Genomic DNA, 18427 nt, shown 5'->3' with positions numbered 1-18427 from the left:
TCTCTGCACCTTTGTTTCATAATGAATAAAATGGAGTTGGTAGTCCAGATATCCTAGGGAGTTCCTTCTAGCTACATATTTGTGACCCTATGATTCCTTAATGGCTTTAATATTCATTAAGCCTTTGGCACCCAATTGTGTAGGTCCTTGTATGTCAATCTGAGGATTTTCAGTTTTATTTTGTAGGAAAAAGGAACAGAGGGAGAGAAGGAGAAAGGAGTGCTTTTACTGCATTTGGTAAGTTGAATCAGAGAGGAGAGAGACACTAAAAGTGAAAGGCTATTTATAAGGCTGTAATAATAAACTAGGTGTCATGAGATAATTTTTGTCCTTCATTTTCTAAGAAGACCACAACATTAGGGAGGTGATGCCATGACAAGGACTTCGATTTAATTTGAGTGAAAGGGTGCAGTGCTAAGTCACCAGCCTCACTTTCTCCCCCAGAGTGATCTGTGTCCAGGGGCCAGAATCAGGATGACTAAAGATGGCCCTGGAAGTGAGGCAATCCAAGGTCACACAGATGGTAAGAGTCAAGTGGCTGAGCTTGGATTTGAACTTTCATCCTCCTGGCTCCAAGGCAGTGCTATATCACTGAGCCACATGGCCTTGGATTCAGGAGACTGTAGGGTATCATTAGAGTAGAAAGAAAATTGAGTGTGGAGATACCAGATCTCTTCAAATTCTGACTGCCATTTACTTGTGGTACCTTTTTGGACATGGTGTCACCTTTGGGGGCGTGTCTCAGAGGGTCAAACTTTATAGAGAAGTTTATCTGTAAAAAGAAGGTATTTGGTCTATCTTCCAACTCTAAATCCTGTAAAGATAGAGACTGGAATTGGTTATCTAGAGCATGGTAGGTAATTAACAATGTAAATTAGGTTGTAAGTCATCCACATATTGGTGATAGGAATGACTGAGTTCTTGGAGGGAGAGACCATAGACTAGACCTTAGGAAAAATACCTATATTTATCAAGTAGAAGGAGGAAGAGGAACCAGAAAGACACAAGAAGTTAGTCTTATAGGGAGAGAGAGAGTGAAACTGGAAGAGTGCTAAATAAAAGCAATGGACATGGGGTTAGAAGACCTGAAGTCAGGGTTGGACACTGCCAATCATCATCTGGACTTTGTATAAAACATTTAATCTCTTCATGACTCAATTTCCTCATCTGTGAAATAGAGATGATGTTACTTATACTGCCAGCCACCATTAGTTTGTTATCACAATAAAATCTGAAAACATAAAAGACCTTATAAACTGCAAATTGCTACATAAAAGTCAGTAGATAATGTTATTCTAGAGGAGGCAAGAACCAAGAAGAAAAAGGTTGATGGATGTTAAATTTAAAAAGTCTGGATACAGACTAAGCTCTCTTTTTGAGAGAAGAGACTAAATTTAAATGAATTTCGTAGGAAGAAGGAAGGAAAGAAGGAAGGGGGGAAGGAGGAGGGCATAGTGTTTACTTGGGCTAAAGAATCTAAGGAAAGTTTATAATGGGCAAAGAACTGGAGACTGAGCTTCAGCTCCCAAGCCCAATGTGGGATAGTGCTGATGTTTTTCCATGCAGTAAAGGTGTATTTCCCCTTAGAATTGTGGTGGAAATGTCTACAAGCTACAGGCTTTCTTCTCCTACTCCTGGATTTCCCCTGGATCAGTTTAAATGCAGTTGTATCCACCCTTAAAAAATTCCAAACATATAAATCAAAGGTCAGTTGTTCACATCACAAAAAGCCTTTTCGTTTTGCAGAGGGATTTACTATAAGATTCCTTTCAGCAGGGAGATCCTCTACTGTGCTGAATTTTAGAAGCATTCTTCTCATGTAAAATTCATCTGTATCAGTGTGTATGTGTATGTTTATATGTATGCATGTAAGTAAATGTGTCTATAATCTATACACACACACACACACATACATTATATGGTCAGCTCAACACAGTGGATGGAGTGCTGGGCCTGGAGTCAAGAAGATTCATCTTCCTGAGTTCAAATCTAACCTCAGATACTTAGCTTTGTGACTCTGAGCAAATCACTCTTTGCCTCAGTTTCCTTATTTGTAAAATGGGCTGTGAAGGAAATGGGAAACTACTCCAGTATCTTTGCCAAGGAAACCTCAAATGGGGTCATGAAAAGCTGGACACAGTTGAAGCAACTGAAGAGCAATCTTATATGTGGATCAGCATCATTCTTAAGACAAATAATTCATTATGAACCAATTTATTTGTTTTGTTTATAAACCAACTCTAGATTAGGGGTTCTTAATCTGGGGTTTATAAACTCGGTTATTAAAAAATTGATAACTACTAATGTAATTGTTTTCCTTATAATCATATATATATTTATTTTATGCATTTAAAAGTATCCTGAGAAAGGGTTAATAAGCAGTGCTTTCAGCCAAAGGAATCTCTTATACAAAAAAAGTTGAGAATCACCATACTAGATAAATATGAATTATCATTATGTGTAGGCCTGTGAAAGTCAGAATGATGAAGTGACTTGTTGAAGGACACTAACTAGTTGGGATAAAGAACCAGAGTGAGGAACCTGAGAGCTAATAACTGAATTTTTCAATTTCCTCTTGTTGGGCTCAGTCTTCGTGGATGTCATAGGCTGGGGGAACCATTGATTTTTGTTAAGTTTTTGAATAATGTAGTTGAGACACATAGAAGGTAAAGCAGGCTGTCATGGTATATATATATATAGCTGTACAGAGAAAAATCTTATTCTGCAGCAGAAGAATGTGGGGAATGTACCAGAGGGAAAATGGAGGGAAAACAGATTCTTAGTCCTTAAGCTGGATTGGTGGCCTATTGGCTAAGAATCCTCTTTTCTTTTAAAACATGATACTTTTGCCACTCCCACTTTTGTTCATTATAAAAGCAAAGAAGCAAATAGAAAGAAAGATCCTTTGGGTATTTGTAATTTTGCCTTAGACAATTTAGTTGCATTGCATGTGACTGTGAAATTCGATTAATCATTCTTTGCGTTTAGCTTTGTATAAAAACAGTTAAACATATCAGTTTTTTTTTTTCAAATATAAAGTAATTTTCACTCAGTCTAATAATTTTGACATGTTTAAGGCCAAAAACATTCTCAATACTGGGTCATAGGGTGTTTCTTTAGAGTCCCATTTAGAGTTGCCTATGCCTAATTTTTTTTTTGTTTTTGCAAGGCAATGAGGTTAAGTGACTTGCCCAAGTTCACATAGCTAGGTAATAAGTGTCTGAGGCTGAATTTAAACTCAGGTCCTCCTGGGCCACCTAGCTGCCCCTTATGCCTAATTTTTTAAAGAAAAGTTTTGAAAAACAATTTTCACTGAATAATAAAGCATAAAGCAAAAATGGACAAGTTTTAGGAATTAATTCCAAATCTTTTCACTGGGCAGGGGTCCCTTTTATTTCCACTGAAATCTGTTTGAATAGTCCATGAGCACTAATGATTTCTTATTCTTTAGATTTTTACAGCAATGGAAATGAAAATGAGTGAAGACATTTTGCTTGGTTGAGGAGTTTGTTCTTTCTGAAACTGGCCCATGAGCCAGGGCCCAGAAAAACAAGAAAAACTTGAGCCCAGTATGGCAGGGCTTCACTTGACCCAAATCCATCGGGCATATCAGTCCTGCAATCACTGTCCAAGCAGGGGGAGAAAAGTCCATTCTACTTTCTTGAGCACTGCCAGTCCTTTATCACATACAATTTATTCCAATGTACAAATCCTTTTCTTTTGGCCCAGCTGCAAATGATTTGGACAACATCTTTGCATCCTGCACAGAGCCAAAATTACCATTTAGCCCAGTGAGAGCTCTGTCTCTATCATGGCTATAGAATAAGCCTCAACATCTGTGGAGCCAGCTGCAGGATTTAACTTCTGAGGAACATTTCATTGTCCTCGGATTTTTGTCAGTACACTACCTCCCAAACACCTTAGTCTCCATGCTAGTCAATTAAGGACTTTTCCCTTCATCTTCATTGTGAAATTCAGAATGTTGGTTTCCAAGAAGATTATGAACTGGTCAGTAATTGCTCTCCCCTCACTATACACAGAATGATTTGAAATACAGATTGCCTTTATGTATTAAGACAGAAGAGAGCTACTGGTTTAGTATTTGGATGCTTTTGGATTTTTTGGTTTTTGTTGATTTTTTTTGTTGTTTTTCTTTGCCCACTGCTCCTATTGTAATAAACTGTGTTTTATCTGAGTTACTACAGGAACTGAGATCTGAATTATTGAAAGTTTCCCCATTTGTCAAGAAGGGATTTAATTAGATGACCCAAAGTCCCTTCCAACTCTTTGATTCTGAGCTATGTCTGAAGTTAAAGGAAGAATTAAAATTTTGGTTCCACAAATATTTAAACATTTATTATCTGAAGGACCTTGAATGGGCAGTCTCCACCTTCAAGGATCTTATAGTCTCTTAAACCTGGAGATCAGTGCTCAGATAAGATAAAGGTAGAATACACTCTATTGGGCTGGAACCAATTACCATATGTTATATAATTATAACTTGAATAGTGTATATTTGAATTTTTATGATCCCTTAAGGGTAAAAGGAGGCCTAAAATATTGTTTAAAAAATAAAAAGTTGGTTTGGGAGGGTGAGAATCAAGGATAGTTCAGAATGAATGTGTTAGAGGAAGGGGCCTCCAAAGGGGTAAAGCTTTGTCATCATTACCTATAGGAAAAACTATATTTCCAGGCCATGGTCAGTTGTAGTTGTGCATAAAGTATTTGTGTTCCTCCTCTGTACTCTCCTTCTCTGCCCTGCCCTCAATTTTGCAATTAATTTTTGAGATAGTTTGGTTTGTATTTCCACAATTGGCACTCTGAATACCTTACCTAATGAAATGCAGATGCCATCTGGTTGATATTAACTTATTATTGTTGTGTTGTTTTTAGTAATAATGATTGTCCTTTAGATTGTTTATATTATGGTTCACCATATGTATAATAAATGTTAAGTCTTATAGAAAGCAAATGGTTGGAAATAGATTCCCCAATCCCCAGCCAAAGGATTAATGTTCTGAGTAGACAGGACTCAAATTAAGGATAAGAAAATATCAATGTAATCAAACAGGTTGTAAATAGACAAATATAACTTTTAATTTGCCCTGCCTGAATTAAAAAACATACCAACAATTCTCACTATACTTTATTTTCAGCTCACCCAGAATGGAGAGTTTTTCCCATGTACTCAGTATTAAGCTACTATATGGAATCGATAAGACACCTAAAACCCTTTACAATTTTGTCCCACAAACTTCCTTCTTATCCCATTCTTGATTGAGTGAACAATCAAGAAATCAATATGCAAAATGAGGGGCAGCTAGGAAGCAGAATGGATAAAATGCTGGACCTAGAGCCAGGAAGACTCCTTTTCCTGAGTTTATATCTGTATCAGACACTCATTTAGATATGTGACCCTGCCTCAGTTTCCTCATCTGTAAAATGAACTAGAGAAGGAAATGGCAAATCATTCTAGTATCTTTGCCAAGGAAGCCCCAAATGGGTTAACTAAGTTTTGGGACACAACTGAACAACAAATACAAATATTTGGAAATAACACAGACAAAAGTAAGCACTCTCTGCCCTAGCCCCCTTCTCCCCCCAAAAAATATTCACTTCTTAAGTAAATTTCATTTATTCATCTCCTACCCCAATTGCTGTCCCCAGCACATAACCTACCTGCTTGTCAGACTTAATAGCTCTTCCCTAGACCTGCTAATTTGAAGCTTGGGGTTAGTTGTTAGGATTTTACTTCTTTGAAAAACTACTGTTTTTGTACTTAGGCAGGGCTAGCCCCTGCCTGCACAGAGGAGGGTGGGGTTAAAGGCTCAATCACTGAGTAACTTCTATATCTCATCTTAGGAGAGTAGGGGGAGGTTGCTGTACAGTAAATTCTAGTATTATTATTAAAATGATTTCTAGAATATTTTTAAGGTGTATCCCCCAAAGCTCTCTTCTCTTGCTACTAACAAAACTGTTGTTCAAACCTCTAACTTCAATTGGCAAGGGGACAGGGAGGTATTAACAGTCTGTTTACCATGTGTGGTGTGCTTTCCTTCAAGACTGCTTGAAAGTCATGTCCTACAAGAGGTCTTTTCTGACCCTTATTTTTATAGTTTAGTTATTTCAATCCTATCCAATTCTTTATGACACCATTTGGAATTCCTTCTGTAACTCATTTTACAGATGAGGCAATCGAGGCAAAAAAGTTAAGTGACTTGCTCAGGGTCACCCAGCTAGCCAGATTCGAACTCAAAAAGACCCAGCACTCTTATCTACTGTACCCAGCTGCTTCAGAATTTTGTTCTTAGTTTGTATTTACTTATTTTTGTACAAGTTATTTTCCCCATATCGACTATAAATTTCTTCTAATTTTTTTTAGTTTTTTTTAGTTTTTTTTTTTTTGCTAGGCAATGGGGTTAAGTGGCTTGCCCAAGGCCACACAGCTAGGTAATTATTAAGTGTCTGAGATCAGATTTGAACTCAAGTAGTTCTGACTGACTCCAGGGCCAGTGTTCTATCCACTGCACCACCTAGGTGCCCCCTATAAATTTCTTGAGGAGAAGAAATGTTTGAATTTGGTTTTTGTGTTCTCAATGCCTAGCAAAGTATCTGACCCATTTTAGTCTTAATAAATGCCTTTCACATTGCATTGTGACAATGAGCAAGTTGCTTCTTCTCTCCAGCTCTTAGATTCACCGGTGACCTATTTGGACTAAATGATTTCTATGATTCCTTAGCTACAAATCATGATTATGTGATGACAGTGAATGATAATACCAGAAATTAGAAAATTTTAATACACCAGTGAGTCTGGGACATCTTTAGACTGTGTACTTCCTGCTGTGAGTAGATTTCGACCTGTACAAGTCTTCTCAACCTGTTCATTCTCATCAATGTCCTTCCATAAAGCTCCTAAGGGTTCTTTTCCATATGCTGGAGACCTTCCTCTAGGTCTCTTAACATTTTGTGGCTCCCTGTGCAGGCATATATTGTCTTTAGTGAAGGAATCCAGAGTATTTGCTCTTGGGGGATATCCAGTCGAACATTTCTTAAAATGCATTCCCAAAGTTATTATCATATTCTTCATTTGTGATAGAAAGTGAAACATTGTGTATATCAGGGACTATCTATATTTTTAAGTGATTTATCTTTCAATTATTCTTGGCAATGATATAAATCTTACTTTTTTTTTTAGGTAAATAAGCCTAGGTTCTCCTTTTTCCTCCCTATAGTGTCCAAGAATTACATGTTGCCATATTTCCAGGCAAAGTATAGATTGGGATCTTGAAAAAGTGTTCTGTACCGCAGTCATTTTAAAAACAACTAGAAATTGCTTCCTTCTTCCAGACATTTGGAAAATAAGTGTGTGTTTATGTATATATGTGTACATTTTTTCCCTCATTCCATTCCTCCTGAGGTTGAATGGAAAGATTTAGGAAGATTTTTATAATTGTCAAATTTTTAATTACCGTGGCATTACTCAATGAATTATACAATGTGGTATGTGAGAGAAGAGACAACTTTTAATCATGAAAGTGAAATATCAGTAGTATTTTAACTCTTTTTAGCTTTATTGATATATCAAAATCCCACCTAGAAAATAATTTGGATTAGGTAAGTAAAGATAAAGGTATATAATAGCAGTATTTATATGCATAGTGGTGATTTCTAAAGCATGTTGTCCCCTCCTCGATTTAAAAGGATTCTCTTTTCCTTGGTAACTACTCTAAAGAAAACAATATCTGGCTACTCAAATGGATCTTAAATTTCATCCATTTAAATATTTCCTCCACTTATGCAAATTTCTATCTATAGCTGCCCAATCTATGCAGTTCTTGTCAAAAGTTTGCCACAAGAATTACACTCAACATGCTATATAGTCCTTTCTTAATATCCTTGAATTTATAACTCTTGATTTCTTTCCTCCTTTTTCCCAACCAGATATCATTCATTAGTCCCCTCCCCCTTTCCATTCTTTCTGTTGTCACCTTCATTTAGTCTCTCCTTGTTTCCTCCTGTACTCTAATATGAGCAGATTCAGAATACCAGAATTAAAAGATTTCAATAGATTCCTAGTCTGAAGTCAACCTGAGAACTTGTCATCCAGTTTTTGAATGAAAATTTCAAGTGAGGGGAAACTCAGTACTTCCAAACTCACTACTTTCCAAACTTTTAGAAAGTTCTAAATAGTAGTAAATTATTGTTAAATATAAATTTTCCTCTTTGTAACTTCCACCTATTTCTCCTAGATCTATCCTATTACATAGCTTTTTTCTTCTTGAATATCCCACCCCCTCCAAACGTAGCATAGCATCTCACATTGATAAGCTCAATAAATGTTCATAAATGAGTTTTACCATGAGTGAATGAATACTACCTACAGCTTTGAAATCATTTTTAAGTCCTAGACTTAGAGGCTCTCTGAGGGTTTTTTCATTGGTTTTGGAGAATAAAGATGAGAAATGTCTTTTTCATCATCTCAGAAATAGCCAAATCTGTTTTAATTCAGAAATTATCATTTGTGCTGAAACTAGGTAGGAAAAATTATTGTTCTAAAGTAATTTCTCAATCATGTCCATCTCTTCATGACCCCATTTAGGGTTTTCTTGGTAAAGCTTCTGGAATAGATTGACATTTCCTTCTTTAGCTCATTTCAGAGATGAGGCAACAGCAAACAGGGTTAACACAAGCTAATACAGCTAGTAAGTATCTAGATCTTACTGATTCTAGATCAGGCACCACCTAGCTGCCCTTATGAAAAATTGCAGGCCCCAAATAGTACTCTTTCCATCTTTCCTCTCTCCTTTATCCCCTACCCACCTTCTCTTTTCATCCTCTTCATTGTATCTGCCCAATTTTATCTCTGTCTCTGGATTATGTACTGAGCAATTGAAAAATAGAACCCATATGAAAAGAGAGCTTGAACTTAATTTCATTGCAGTAAACATAAACTGAAGTATACATTGACTATTTCTTCATTAGCTTATGAAATGCTAGTTTTTTTTATATTTTCCAAAGTATTGATTAAATAGAATACTTGGAAATAGACCTTTATTTAGTCATTGGCTAGAAGGGCTGTGTAGGCTGGTGAGCCCTGAGTGCCCTCACAAGCTGACTGAGTAGACATGTAATAACCTGAATGGGGGGGGGGGGGGAGTGATGATGATATATAACTTGCCATGGCTTCCTGAAAGTCTTTTTTTAAAATACTGTTTAAGCTTGCTACAGGGGTCTTGGAACTCTCCAGAATTTTTAAAATATCTCCACATCAGATAAAGGGTGTGGTATGGCAACCTCTTTATAACCAACACACAACAGCTGTTGGCTGTTGCCTGGCTTAAAAATATAACTTTGGCTTTGACCATCCAGCTTGGCACTGGAAAAAAGCCATCCAGAGATGACTTTGAAGAGGCTTTCTTGCCATACCAGCCCTAGCATGTCATTCAGTTGAGTTGTAGACCCTTCAATTTTTAAATGCCTTTGTGCCAAGATTAGGAGACCATAGCAAAGAGAGCATAGAGGAGAAGGAAAGAGGAGAAAGAAGTACTGTAGGGTAAGTTATGAAGAGAGCTGGTCTGGCTTTAGGGTGGGTGGTTCTTATATTTCTATGCCTGTCTTAAAACATGTATCTATAAACATGCCAAAAGGATGCATGTGCTTTGAAGCATCCTGAAACCACACAGACATCTGTAGTGTCACAGGAACAGTGAATTCCCAGCTGTGACATGGCCATTTATAAAGAAGGAACTCAGATTGATTTCAATATGAGGACCACACAGAGTTACAACTAATGGATTCTTTTGAAGGGGATTGAGCATGCTTCTACTTAAGTTTTTCAACTACCAAGAAAATAAAAAGACCACCTTGGTTTCTTACACTGACTTTTCATCAATTTATAAAAGGAGTAGCTAGGATCAAACTGCTTACTGTTGAAGTGCTAAAAGATGAAAGATTCAAACTATAGAGGAAAGAAGGACTTCCATTTTCCCTGACCGATTATCCTCTCTGTTCTTATTAATGAATCCCTTCTGAAGTCTTTTAGGACTTTTGAAAGATACACACACACACACACACACACACACACACACACACCATTTCTATGTATTTATTTGAATTCCTGAAATTCTTGGGTCACTTTGTAGTTAAATAGCTAAAATGAGAAAGCAAATATTTCTGTATCTGAACAGTTTTGTCAGAAGAAGTGAAGAAATGTAACGGCTCTCCCATGAAATGAAGTGGTTTTTATTCACATATACTATAGTGCCACCTTCTGTTGAAGTTTTATAAACAGTCATAGGTACTTTTTCCACTAACGTGCCGTGTTTCAAATGTGGTTAATACATAATTATACTAAGTAGAAGCTATTCAACTGAAAGTATAAGAGCTGACTCATAATCTGGTTGTAAATTTGTAGTTAAACATAATGGGAATTCCAAAAAAAAACACTTCTGAATTTGTTAGAGTTTGGAATGTATTCATAAAATAGAATGAGTTTATTCATAAATGAGTATTTATTGAATATACCTATAATAAAGATAAATGGCTCAAAAATTTATCAAAGAAACTTGTTAATTGGCCACAACTCATTTACATGTGTTTTCCTTACCAACAAGAACAGGTATTTAGTTTAGCATAAGTAATGGATAATTACAGAATTTAAAGTTTTAAATGCCATGCATGTATTTCAAGGGTTTTGGAATGACTTACTGAAATGACTAAAAGTGATAAGTAAATTATTATCTAGTGCTTGATGATCAACAAATTAATAAAATTCCATGAGAAATTACTATCTTATGTTATTTATAATCCTTAAAAACAATTAGCAAGTAGTCATCACTTTGTATTTCTATTCAAACTTAACTTTCTTCTCCAAATTGGTTATTAGTTTGAAAGCCTCTTTTTCTTTTTATCCAAAGGAAAATTAAAGAACTTTTAGAAAACAAATTGAAATTGATTCTAATTCTCCAACCCAACTGGATGCACACTAAAAAGTTGATAATTTTTGACTTTTTAAATAACTAGAAAGAGAAGGAAAACAAGATCTTTTTCTCAAAATATTCTACTATGCAGACTTAGTAGAGTCAAAGTGAAATTTATTCCCAGAAATCTGGTAAAATTTCCATCCAAAGTTCTAAGGGAAGTTTAGATTTTTTTAGATAAAACCTCAAGAAAGTTTCCAGAGGGGGCGCTAGGTGGCACAGTGAATAGAGCACTGGCTCTGGAGTCAGGAGTACCTGAGTTCAAATCCGACCTCAGGCACTTAATAATTACCTAGCTGTGTGGCCTTGGGCAAGCCACTTAACCCCACTGCCTTGCAAAAAAAAAAAAAAAAAACTTAAAAAAAAAGAAAGTTTCTAGATAAGTAGTGATTTTTGCTTGGTTTTTCAACATATTTCATTTAATAATTATGAACTTTTCAACTTTTATATAAGGTTATTGTGTTTACACCATAAATGACTTGTTCTTATTTTCTGCTCTTTCCATAGGGACCCTTTGAAAATACAACAACTACAGAACCAAATTAGACTGGAACAAGAGGGAAGCCAGTGGTACCACCAACAATCGAGCACCCCACAGAACCCTCCCCCTTCCCCACCTTTCCCTCCTCCACCATCTTTCCAAGAGCTTGAGGCCAGCCAATCTGTTGCTTTCCCAGATCAGATGAATGTTCTAACCTCCCACTCTTCTCCCATCATGCAGCCCTCCAGTTCTTTCAACTATGCTAGACCCAAGCAATTCATTGCTGCTCAGAACATCAGCCCTGCCTCAGGTTATGTGACTCCTTCTTCTAGTTCTTCCACCTCCAGCCTCCCATCTCCCATGTCTCCAACGGCTACTCAGAAACAGTTTGGCCGTGTGCCTGTGCCACCCTTTTCTCAACCATTTCCCTCTGAAGGGGAGTATATGTGGTCTCCTTCTTCCCCTTCCCCTCCTCCTCCTCCTCCTCCAGTCTTCAGTCCAACCACAGCTTTTCCCATATCTGATCCCTTCCCTCTCCCTCCTCCCCCTCCTCCCCCTCTCCCAGGGTCAGTTCCTTCATCTTCTTACTGCCCTTCTCCAAATGCACGATTTGGTCACTCCAATCAAACACCAGCAGCCTTCCTCAGCTCCATGTTGCCATCCCAACCTGCTCCCATCTCAGTCAATGCATTGGGACTTCCAAAAAGTGTTACCCCTGTGTAAGTATAGACCTTCAGCTTGGTTGTTTCAGCCATTTATTCATACATTCACTTTGTTTTCTCAGTTTAACATCATCCTATTATATTGAAAATAACTTTTTTTCAAGGTAATGTATAACAGATACATTTACAGCATCATAGACCTAGAGTTGGAAGGATCTTAATCCAGCCTTCTGTTTTAAAGATAGAGAAACTGAGGTTCTGAGAGGTTAAATGAGTCAATAGTTAAATGGAACTATTTCTATAGAAAATGGCAGAATCAAGTTGTGAACCCAGGTCCTTTTAACTCCCAAACTGATACTTTTTCTTCCTTCCATCTATGGCCAGGGAGAGGAGAAAAGGAAAGACCAGTCAGTTGGCTGGGAGACCACTTTCCCATGAGACCACTCAGCTACCTCACTTTGCCCTATTGCATAGTCTGCAATGCCAGAGCCAGAAGAAGCTTTTCAATGTCATCTGATCGAAAACCTTCCTCCTACTGATGAGAAAATTAACATTGCAGAGGTGGAATGATTTATTATTTTTTAAAAAATTTTAAGCCTGGGTCTCCCTCTTTAGTCCAGGCTGGAAGTAAAACAGTTAACTCATGGGCCCAATCCCATTTTTGACTATTTCTTTGCCTCCTGTCCCCCAAACTACAGTACTCAGCATCTTGGTGCTGGAGTCATTGTGGACATCTGATCAGCTTTAGTACCCCACTGCACCTTAGAACTCCAAAACTCATATTCAGTAATTAGTCATTTTTCAATCATGTCCAACACTTTGTTACCCCTTTTGGGATCATCTTGGCAGAGTTACTGGAGTGGTTTGCCATTTTCTCCTCCACCTCATTTTACTGTTAAAAATATTAAGACAACCTGGGTAAACTGACTTGCCTAGCTAGGGTCACATAGCTACTGTGTCCGAGTCCAGATTTGAACTCAGGAAGAGGAACTTTCCTACCTCCAGGTCTAACACTCTAACCACCACACCATCTGGTTTCTATGTTTACTGTGGACATCTGATCAGCTTTAGCCCTATTGCAGCCTCAGAGCTCCTGAGCTCAAATAGTCCACCAACCTCAGTCTCCACACTAGAAGAATTCCAGCCATGCAGCACCATATCAGACTTGAAGTGATTTTTCCCCAGGATTATGAAGCTACTTAGTAACAGAACCAGGACTAGAGTTCAGCTTTGTCTGACTCACAATCCATCTGGTCTCTTTAAAAGTGCCAGTGCATTGTGTAACAAGATTTTTCAATACTACTCATACATTTTTCACAAGGAACCTATAATTAAACTGGCAAATGTAATTCTAGTTAAATAAATGTCTTCTCCAATTAGATAGGCTTGAAGTGTTAGCTGACAATAATGGATTTATACTTCATTAAGCATTCTTGCAAGATGATCCAAAGTTAATTTATTAGATTCTTTAGCTTATCTCATTTTACCCCAAAATCAAATAGCTGGTATGAGGCAACCTGACATAGCGAATAGAGAACTCACCTCAGAGTCAAGAAGTCCTGTCTTTGACACTTACTGGGTGTTGATCCTGAGTAAGTAATTTCATCTCCCAGTTGCACAGCAGGTGACAATCTGCATTGAGAGGAGTTTCCTCATTGGGAATTCATTATTTAATCACCTAATCAATCAGTAAACACTGATTAAGTGTTTACTTGTGGGCCAGGCATAAAAAAAATAGTCACTGCCTTTAAAGAGCTTCTATACACATACATGAGAAAAAGTTTATATCTGATCCTTCTTTTTTAGAGGACCACTGGATTTTATTGAGGAGGAGGTGACATGATTTTACCTGTACTTAAGAAAAATAATTTTACAAGCTTTGTGGAAGAAGTTGAGGGTAAAGATCGAGTTAGAAATCTGTTACAATAGTCTAGATATGAGGCAATGAAATCTTGAACTAGAGGAATAGGGTAAAATAAAGGAGGCATTTGTGAGAGGTTATAGAGAAAAAAATGTAAATATTTGGCAACTAATTGAATAAGTGGAGTGATCCACAAAGAGAAAGGAAGAAATGATTATGGTAGAGTTGAAGACCTAAATTTCTGACAGGATGATAATACTCTTCATACTCACTGGAGAATTGAAAAGAGAAGTGAGTTTGGGAAGGAAAATAGTGAATTCTGTCTTGGACTTGAGTTTGAGATACAGGGGCTGCAGCTTGGAATATTTAATAGGCAGATGGTGATTCAGGAGAGGGAAAGAGAATAGGACTGGATCAAAAGATCTGAGAATTATCATCAAAGAGATGAGAACTAAACCCATGTCATCTGATGAGAAAATGAATTTAGAGATTATAAAAAAGAAAAATTCTACAGCAAGAATTTTAGGGGACTACCACAGTTAGTAAACATGCTGTAACTGAAAAGACAGAAAAAAAGTCAAGTAAGTAGGAGAAAAATCAAAAGAGGGTTGTCAAAATCTCAGAAGGGAAGGCATATCCTGGGAAAAAAGTTGATTCTCAAGGTCAGATGCTGCAGAGAGGTTAAGGATGAGGATTAAGAAAAAGGCCATTAGATTTGACAAGAGGTCATTGATGACTTTGGAGAGAACAGTTTCAATTGAATAGTGAGGTCAGAAGTCAGATTACAGAGGGTTTGAAGAGAATGAGAAGGCAGGAAGTGTAGGCTCTGAGTTTAAATGGCTTTTTCAAGCAAATCTATTCATTTCCTACCCCTACCCCCACCCTCAATATCAAATACCTGGGAAACAATAGAAAATTAGGAAGACCTATGTCTTTTATATCTATGGCTATATGATCCCAAACAAGTCACTTAAACATCTCAGTGGTCCAGGTAACTTTCCAAAACTGTATTTTACAAAACAATTTCATATTATAAAACATACATGCATTAATATGAAAACATGTTCATATACATGAATAAACATGTATTTTTGAATATATATATATATATATATATATATATATATATATATGAATTAGTGGACAGAGTTTCTAGGAATATTTGGGGGTTTTTTGGAAATGTATGGCAGCAAGGGAAATAGCAGGGTAGAGAATCACTGGTTAGGATATAAAAGAAAAAAATCAACCTAATTTAGGTATTGTCGTTTCTAACCCATAAGTAACCTATTTTTTCTATTGTAAGCTTCCACATATTAAATCTTTTCAAGGGTTTTCAAACTTTTCCAAATCATGGACCCCTCTGGCAGTCTTGTGAAACCTTTGGACCTCTTCTCAATGAAGTTTTTAAAAACCTAAAGTAAAGGGACAGCTAGGTGATGCAATGGAATCAGGACCTAAATTCAAATCAGGCCTCAGACACTTAATAATTGGCTGACAGTGTGACCTTGGCAAGTCACATAATCCCATTACCTTAAATAAATAAAAAAAAAAACTTTTTTAAAAAATCATAAAATCAAATGCATTGGATGACAAAATACTTTGTTTAAAAAAAATAAAGGTTCATAGAGCCCAAGTTTAATTAGATTAGAACCCTGCTCTAATCAGCTCTTTATGTCCTCAGTTTCCTTATGCTCATAGATATAGGCAGCAGAAGTCAAAAAGATAGGCATCCAAAACAAGAATACTAGTCAGTTATTAAAAATCTCTAATTAAAAACACTGAAAATAAGTAAGAATGATACATTTTTTAAAAATAGTTCAGATCTTCCTTCAAATAGGAGCAGCTGTAAGCAAAATAATCATAAGCTGATTGTGTCTTCAGGAAACTTCACTGACTTCAGCTTTTCTGCTCTCCTTCCTCAGACAGTCAGGTGCACTCTTCACTGATGTTATTGGGGTCACTTGCAGAAAAAATATTGCCCCCCCCTCCCCAAAGCTGTTGAGGACACAAATGTGGTACTGTTAAGTCAACTAAACCTTTCAGATTGGGAGGGGGAAGAGAGAGGGGAGGAGGGAGAGTACAGCCTCAGGAAGGAATCCATTGGCACTCTTGTAAAATTAATGTCCTCTGCCTCCCTCCCTGTTGCGGATGGTTCATTTTAAGGCTGTTAGCCTCCTCCTCTGATGTAGTAAATCAAGCTGTAAGAGGTAGTTGGAATCTAGTGGATTAAGGAATTCCATCCAGGGAATCGGGGCAACACTTCTTCTCTTTGAGGCTAAGCAGCTGGTCTTCCCTCTTTCTCCTAGCCTTCCTTCATTACTAGGGTTACATCAAGTTTCTCAGTCACCTTCACATTCCCACGACCTTTTATCATAAGGGAGTGCCACATAGCCAGAGAGAGTGCCACATTCTGTTTTCTATCTGTAATTGTCCCTTTCATATAATTAGATCCTCAGCTTTGAAATGTTACCCCCCAAAAGCCTCCACAAGCCAGAGCTTGAATCTTACAGCAATGTATTCATAATCACTTGCATTCTCCAGGAGCTCTAAGCACTGTGCAGACATTAGCTCATTACTCCTCCCTTTTCTCCCTTTCTCATAGGGGGTAAGTAGGGGGAATCAAATTGTCACTCTGCATAAAAGAAATAGTCACACAGAGGATAAGGGATATGCCTGTGGTCACGCTCCTTAACCAAGAGGGAACTGGTCTGACTTTCAAATTTTACTTTAACAGTGGTGATGAACTAACAAGGCAGAATGAGACAGCATGCTTTCAGACAAATCCAATGTGTGTTTACTTTGCTTAATTATACTTAGTTGTAACAAGAGATGGGTTTTGGATTTTTTGGTGTAGGAGAAGAGAAATAGGGTTAGCTAAAAAAAATAAGCTGAAGAAATTCTAGAAGGGGACATAGGCAATCAATGTAGTTATGACTTCACTAAATTTTAATATATATATATTTTAAAAGAAACTATATCACATAAATCCATACTTTCATACAATAGAGGCAAAGTGCTTGGTCAATCTTAAAACATCATAAATGATTATGAAGAAATTTTTTAAACTAGAAAGAAGAGAGGAAAAAAATTCAACAAAACAATTGACACCCTGAGAAATGTTCTACACTGGTAGACCCACACCTCTGCAAAATGAATAGAAAGTGGGCCAAGTTGTCTTTTTTCTTTTTTTTTTTTTAATATATCTCTTTTTAGGGACCAAACTTGGCTTTTATAATTTTATAACATTTAGTTACAGTTCAATTACTGTATTGCATTGTGGTCATTGAGTATATGGTTTTCCTGGTTCTGTATATTTCTCTCTGCATTTGTTGAAGGGCCTTACCATGCTTCTCTATATTCATCATTTCTTCTATTGTTTCTTCTAGCACAGTTCAAAATATTTTATTTAAAAAACAGGTTCATTATAGTAGCATTACATTTCAGATGGGAAGGACTGTTATATGAAAAGTTCTTTACAAATATTATCTGAATAGGTCTTCACAATTATACTGTGAGGTTGGGTAGTTCTGTTAGTATCTACAATATTATAGTTAAGGAAACTAAGGCAAACAGAGATTTTGCCATTAACTGAGGTCACATTTGAATTCAAGACTCAATACTCTTATCTACTGTACCACCTTAGCCATTCCTTTGGTAGCATATTTACCAATTTTATTCCAATTTATTAAATATTATTGAGAAATGCATCACAGTCCACAGAGCCTACTGAAGAAATAATTCATTCTTACTTGCTTCTTGGTCAACTAGGTGGTGCAGCAGATAGAATGTTGGAATGGGAAACAGGAAGACTCTTCTTCCTGAGTTTAAATCAATGCTCTATCTGTAGGACCCTAGAGAAGTCACTTAACCCTGTTTACCTCAGTTTCCTCATCTGTAAAATGACCTGGAGACAGAAACAGCAAGCCAGTCCAGTATCTTTGCCAAGAAACCCCAAATAGGGTTACAAAAGAATCTGAAAAGATTGAACAACAACAATTATCTTCCTAGAGTAGTTAGAATCATGCCATCATCCATCAGATGACGCAAATCATGGTTCTACAATTTGTTTTGGGGGCGGGGTTTATGTGTTGAAAATGGATTAATGTCTTTTTATGACCTTTGAGCATTGCCTCTGCTTATTAACTCAGCTATCTGGCACATGAGAAATACAGAGTTACATGGTTCCCACTATCACATAAATGTCAGTTTCCCCCATTCTCTATCTACCCCTAGCAATCTTTAAATTAGCTTTTAAAGGACTAAAGGTTTTTGAAAATGATTATTTTCTAACTCATAGAGTATATAAAATACAAAAAAGGTACCCAAAAATACATACATAGTATCACAGTAATAGAGAACTTTAAATAAAATGGAGACTTATCTTTAGTGAAATGCCTAAGAAATTCTGATTATGTTTCTGAATCTATTAATGAAAGTCAGT

At 36.8% G+C, this 18427-nt stretch overlaps 1 protein-coding gene across 4 annotated transcripts in view; it reads left to right on the top strand.

The window, feature by feature from the left end:
* The window catches only part of PALLD (palladin, cytoskeletal associated protein), a 498686-nt gene that overhangs the window by 422838 nt on the left and 57421 nt on the right, over positions 1 to 18427 (top strand). For all 4 annotated transcript variants that reach the window (XM_074228994.1, XM_074228995.1, XM_074228997.1 and 1 more), the window contains one exon: positions 11490 to 12182. In XM_074228994.1, coding sequence (XP_074085095.1) covers positions 11490 to 12182 — 693 coding nt within the window. The remainder of the gene's footprint in view (positions 1 to 11489; positions 12183 to 18427) is intronic.

Source organism: Macrotis lagotis, chromosome 3 (assembly GCF_037893015.1).
Source record: "Macrotis lagotis isolate mMagLag1 chromosome 3, bilby.v1.9.chrom.fasta, whole genome shotgun sequence".
In the NCBI taxonomy this organism is placed as follows: domain Eukaryota; kingdom Metazoa; phylum Chordata; class Mammalia; order Peramelemorphia; family Peramelidae; genus Macrotis; species Macrotis lagotis.
Note: the sequence above shows the minus strand (reverse complement) of the source record. Positions and strands in the feature narration are given on the sequence as shown.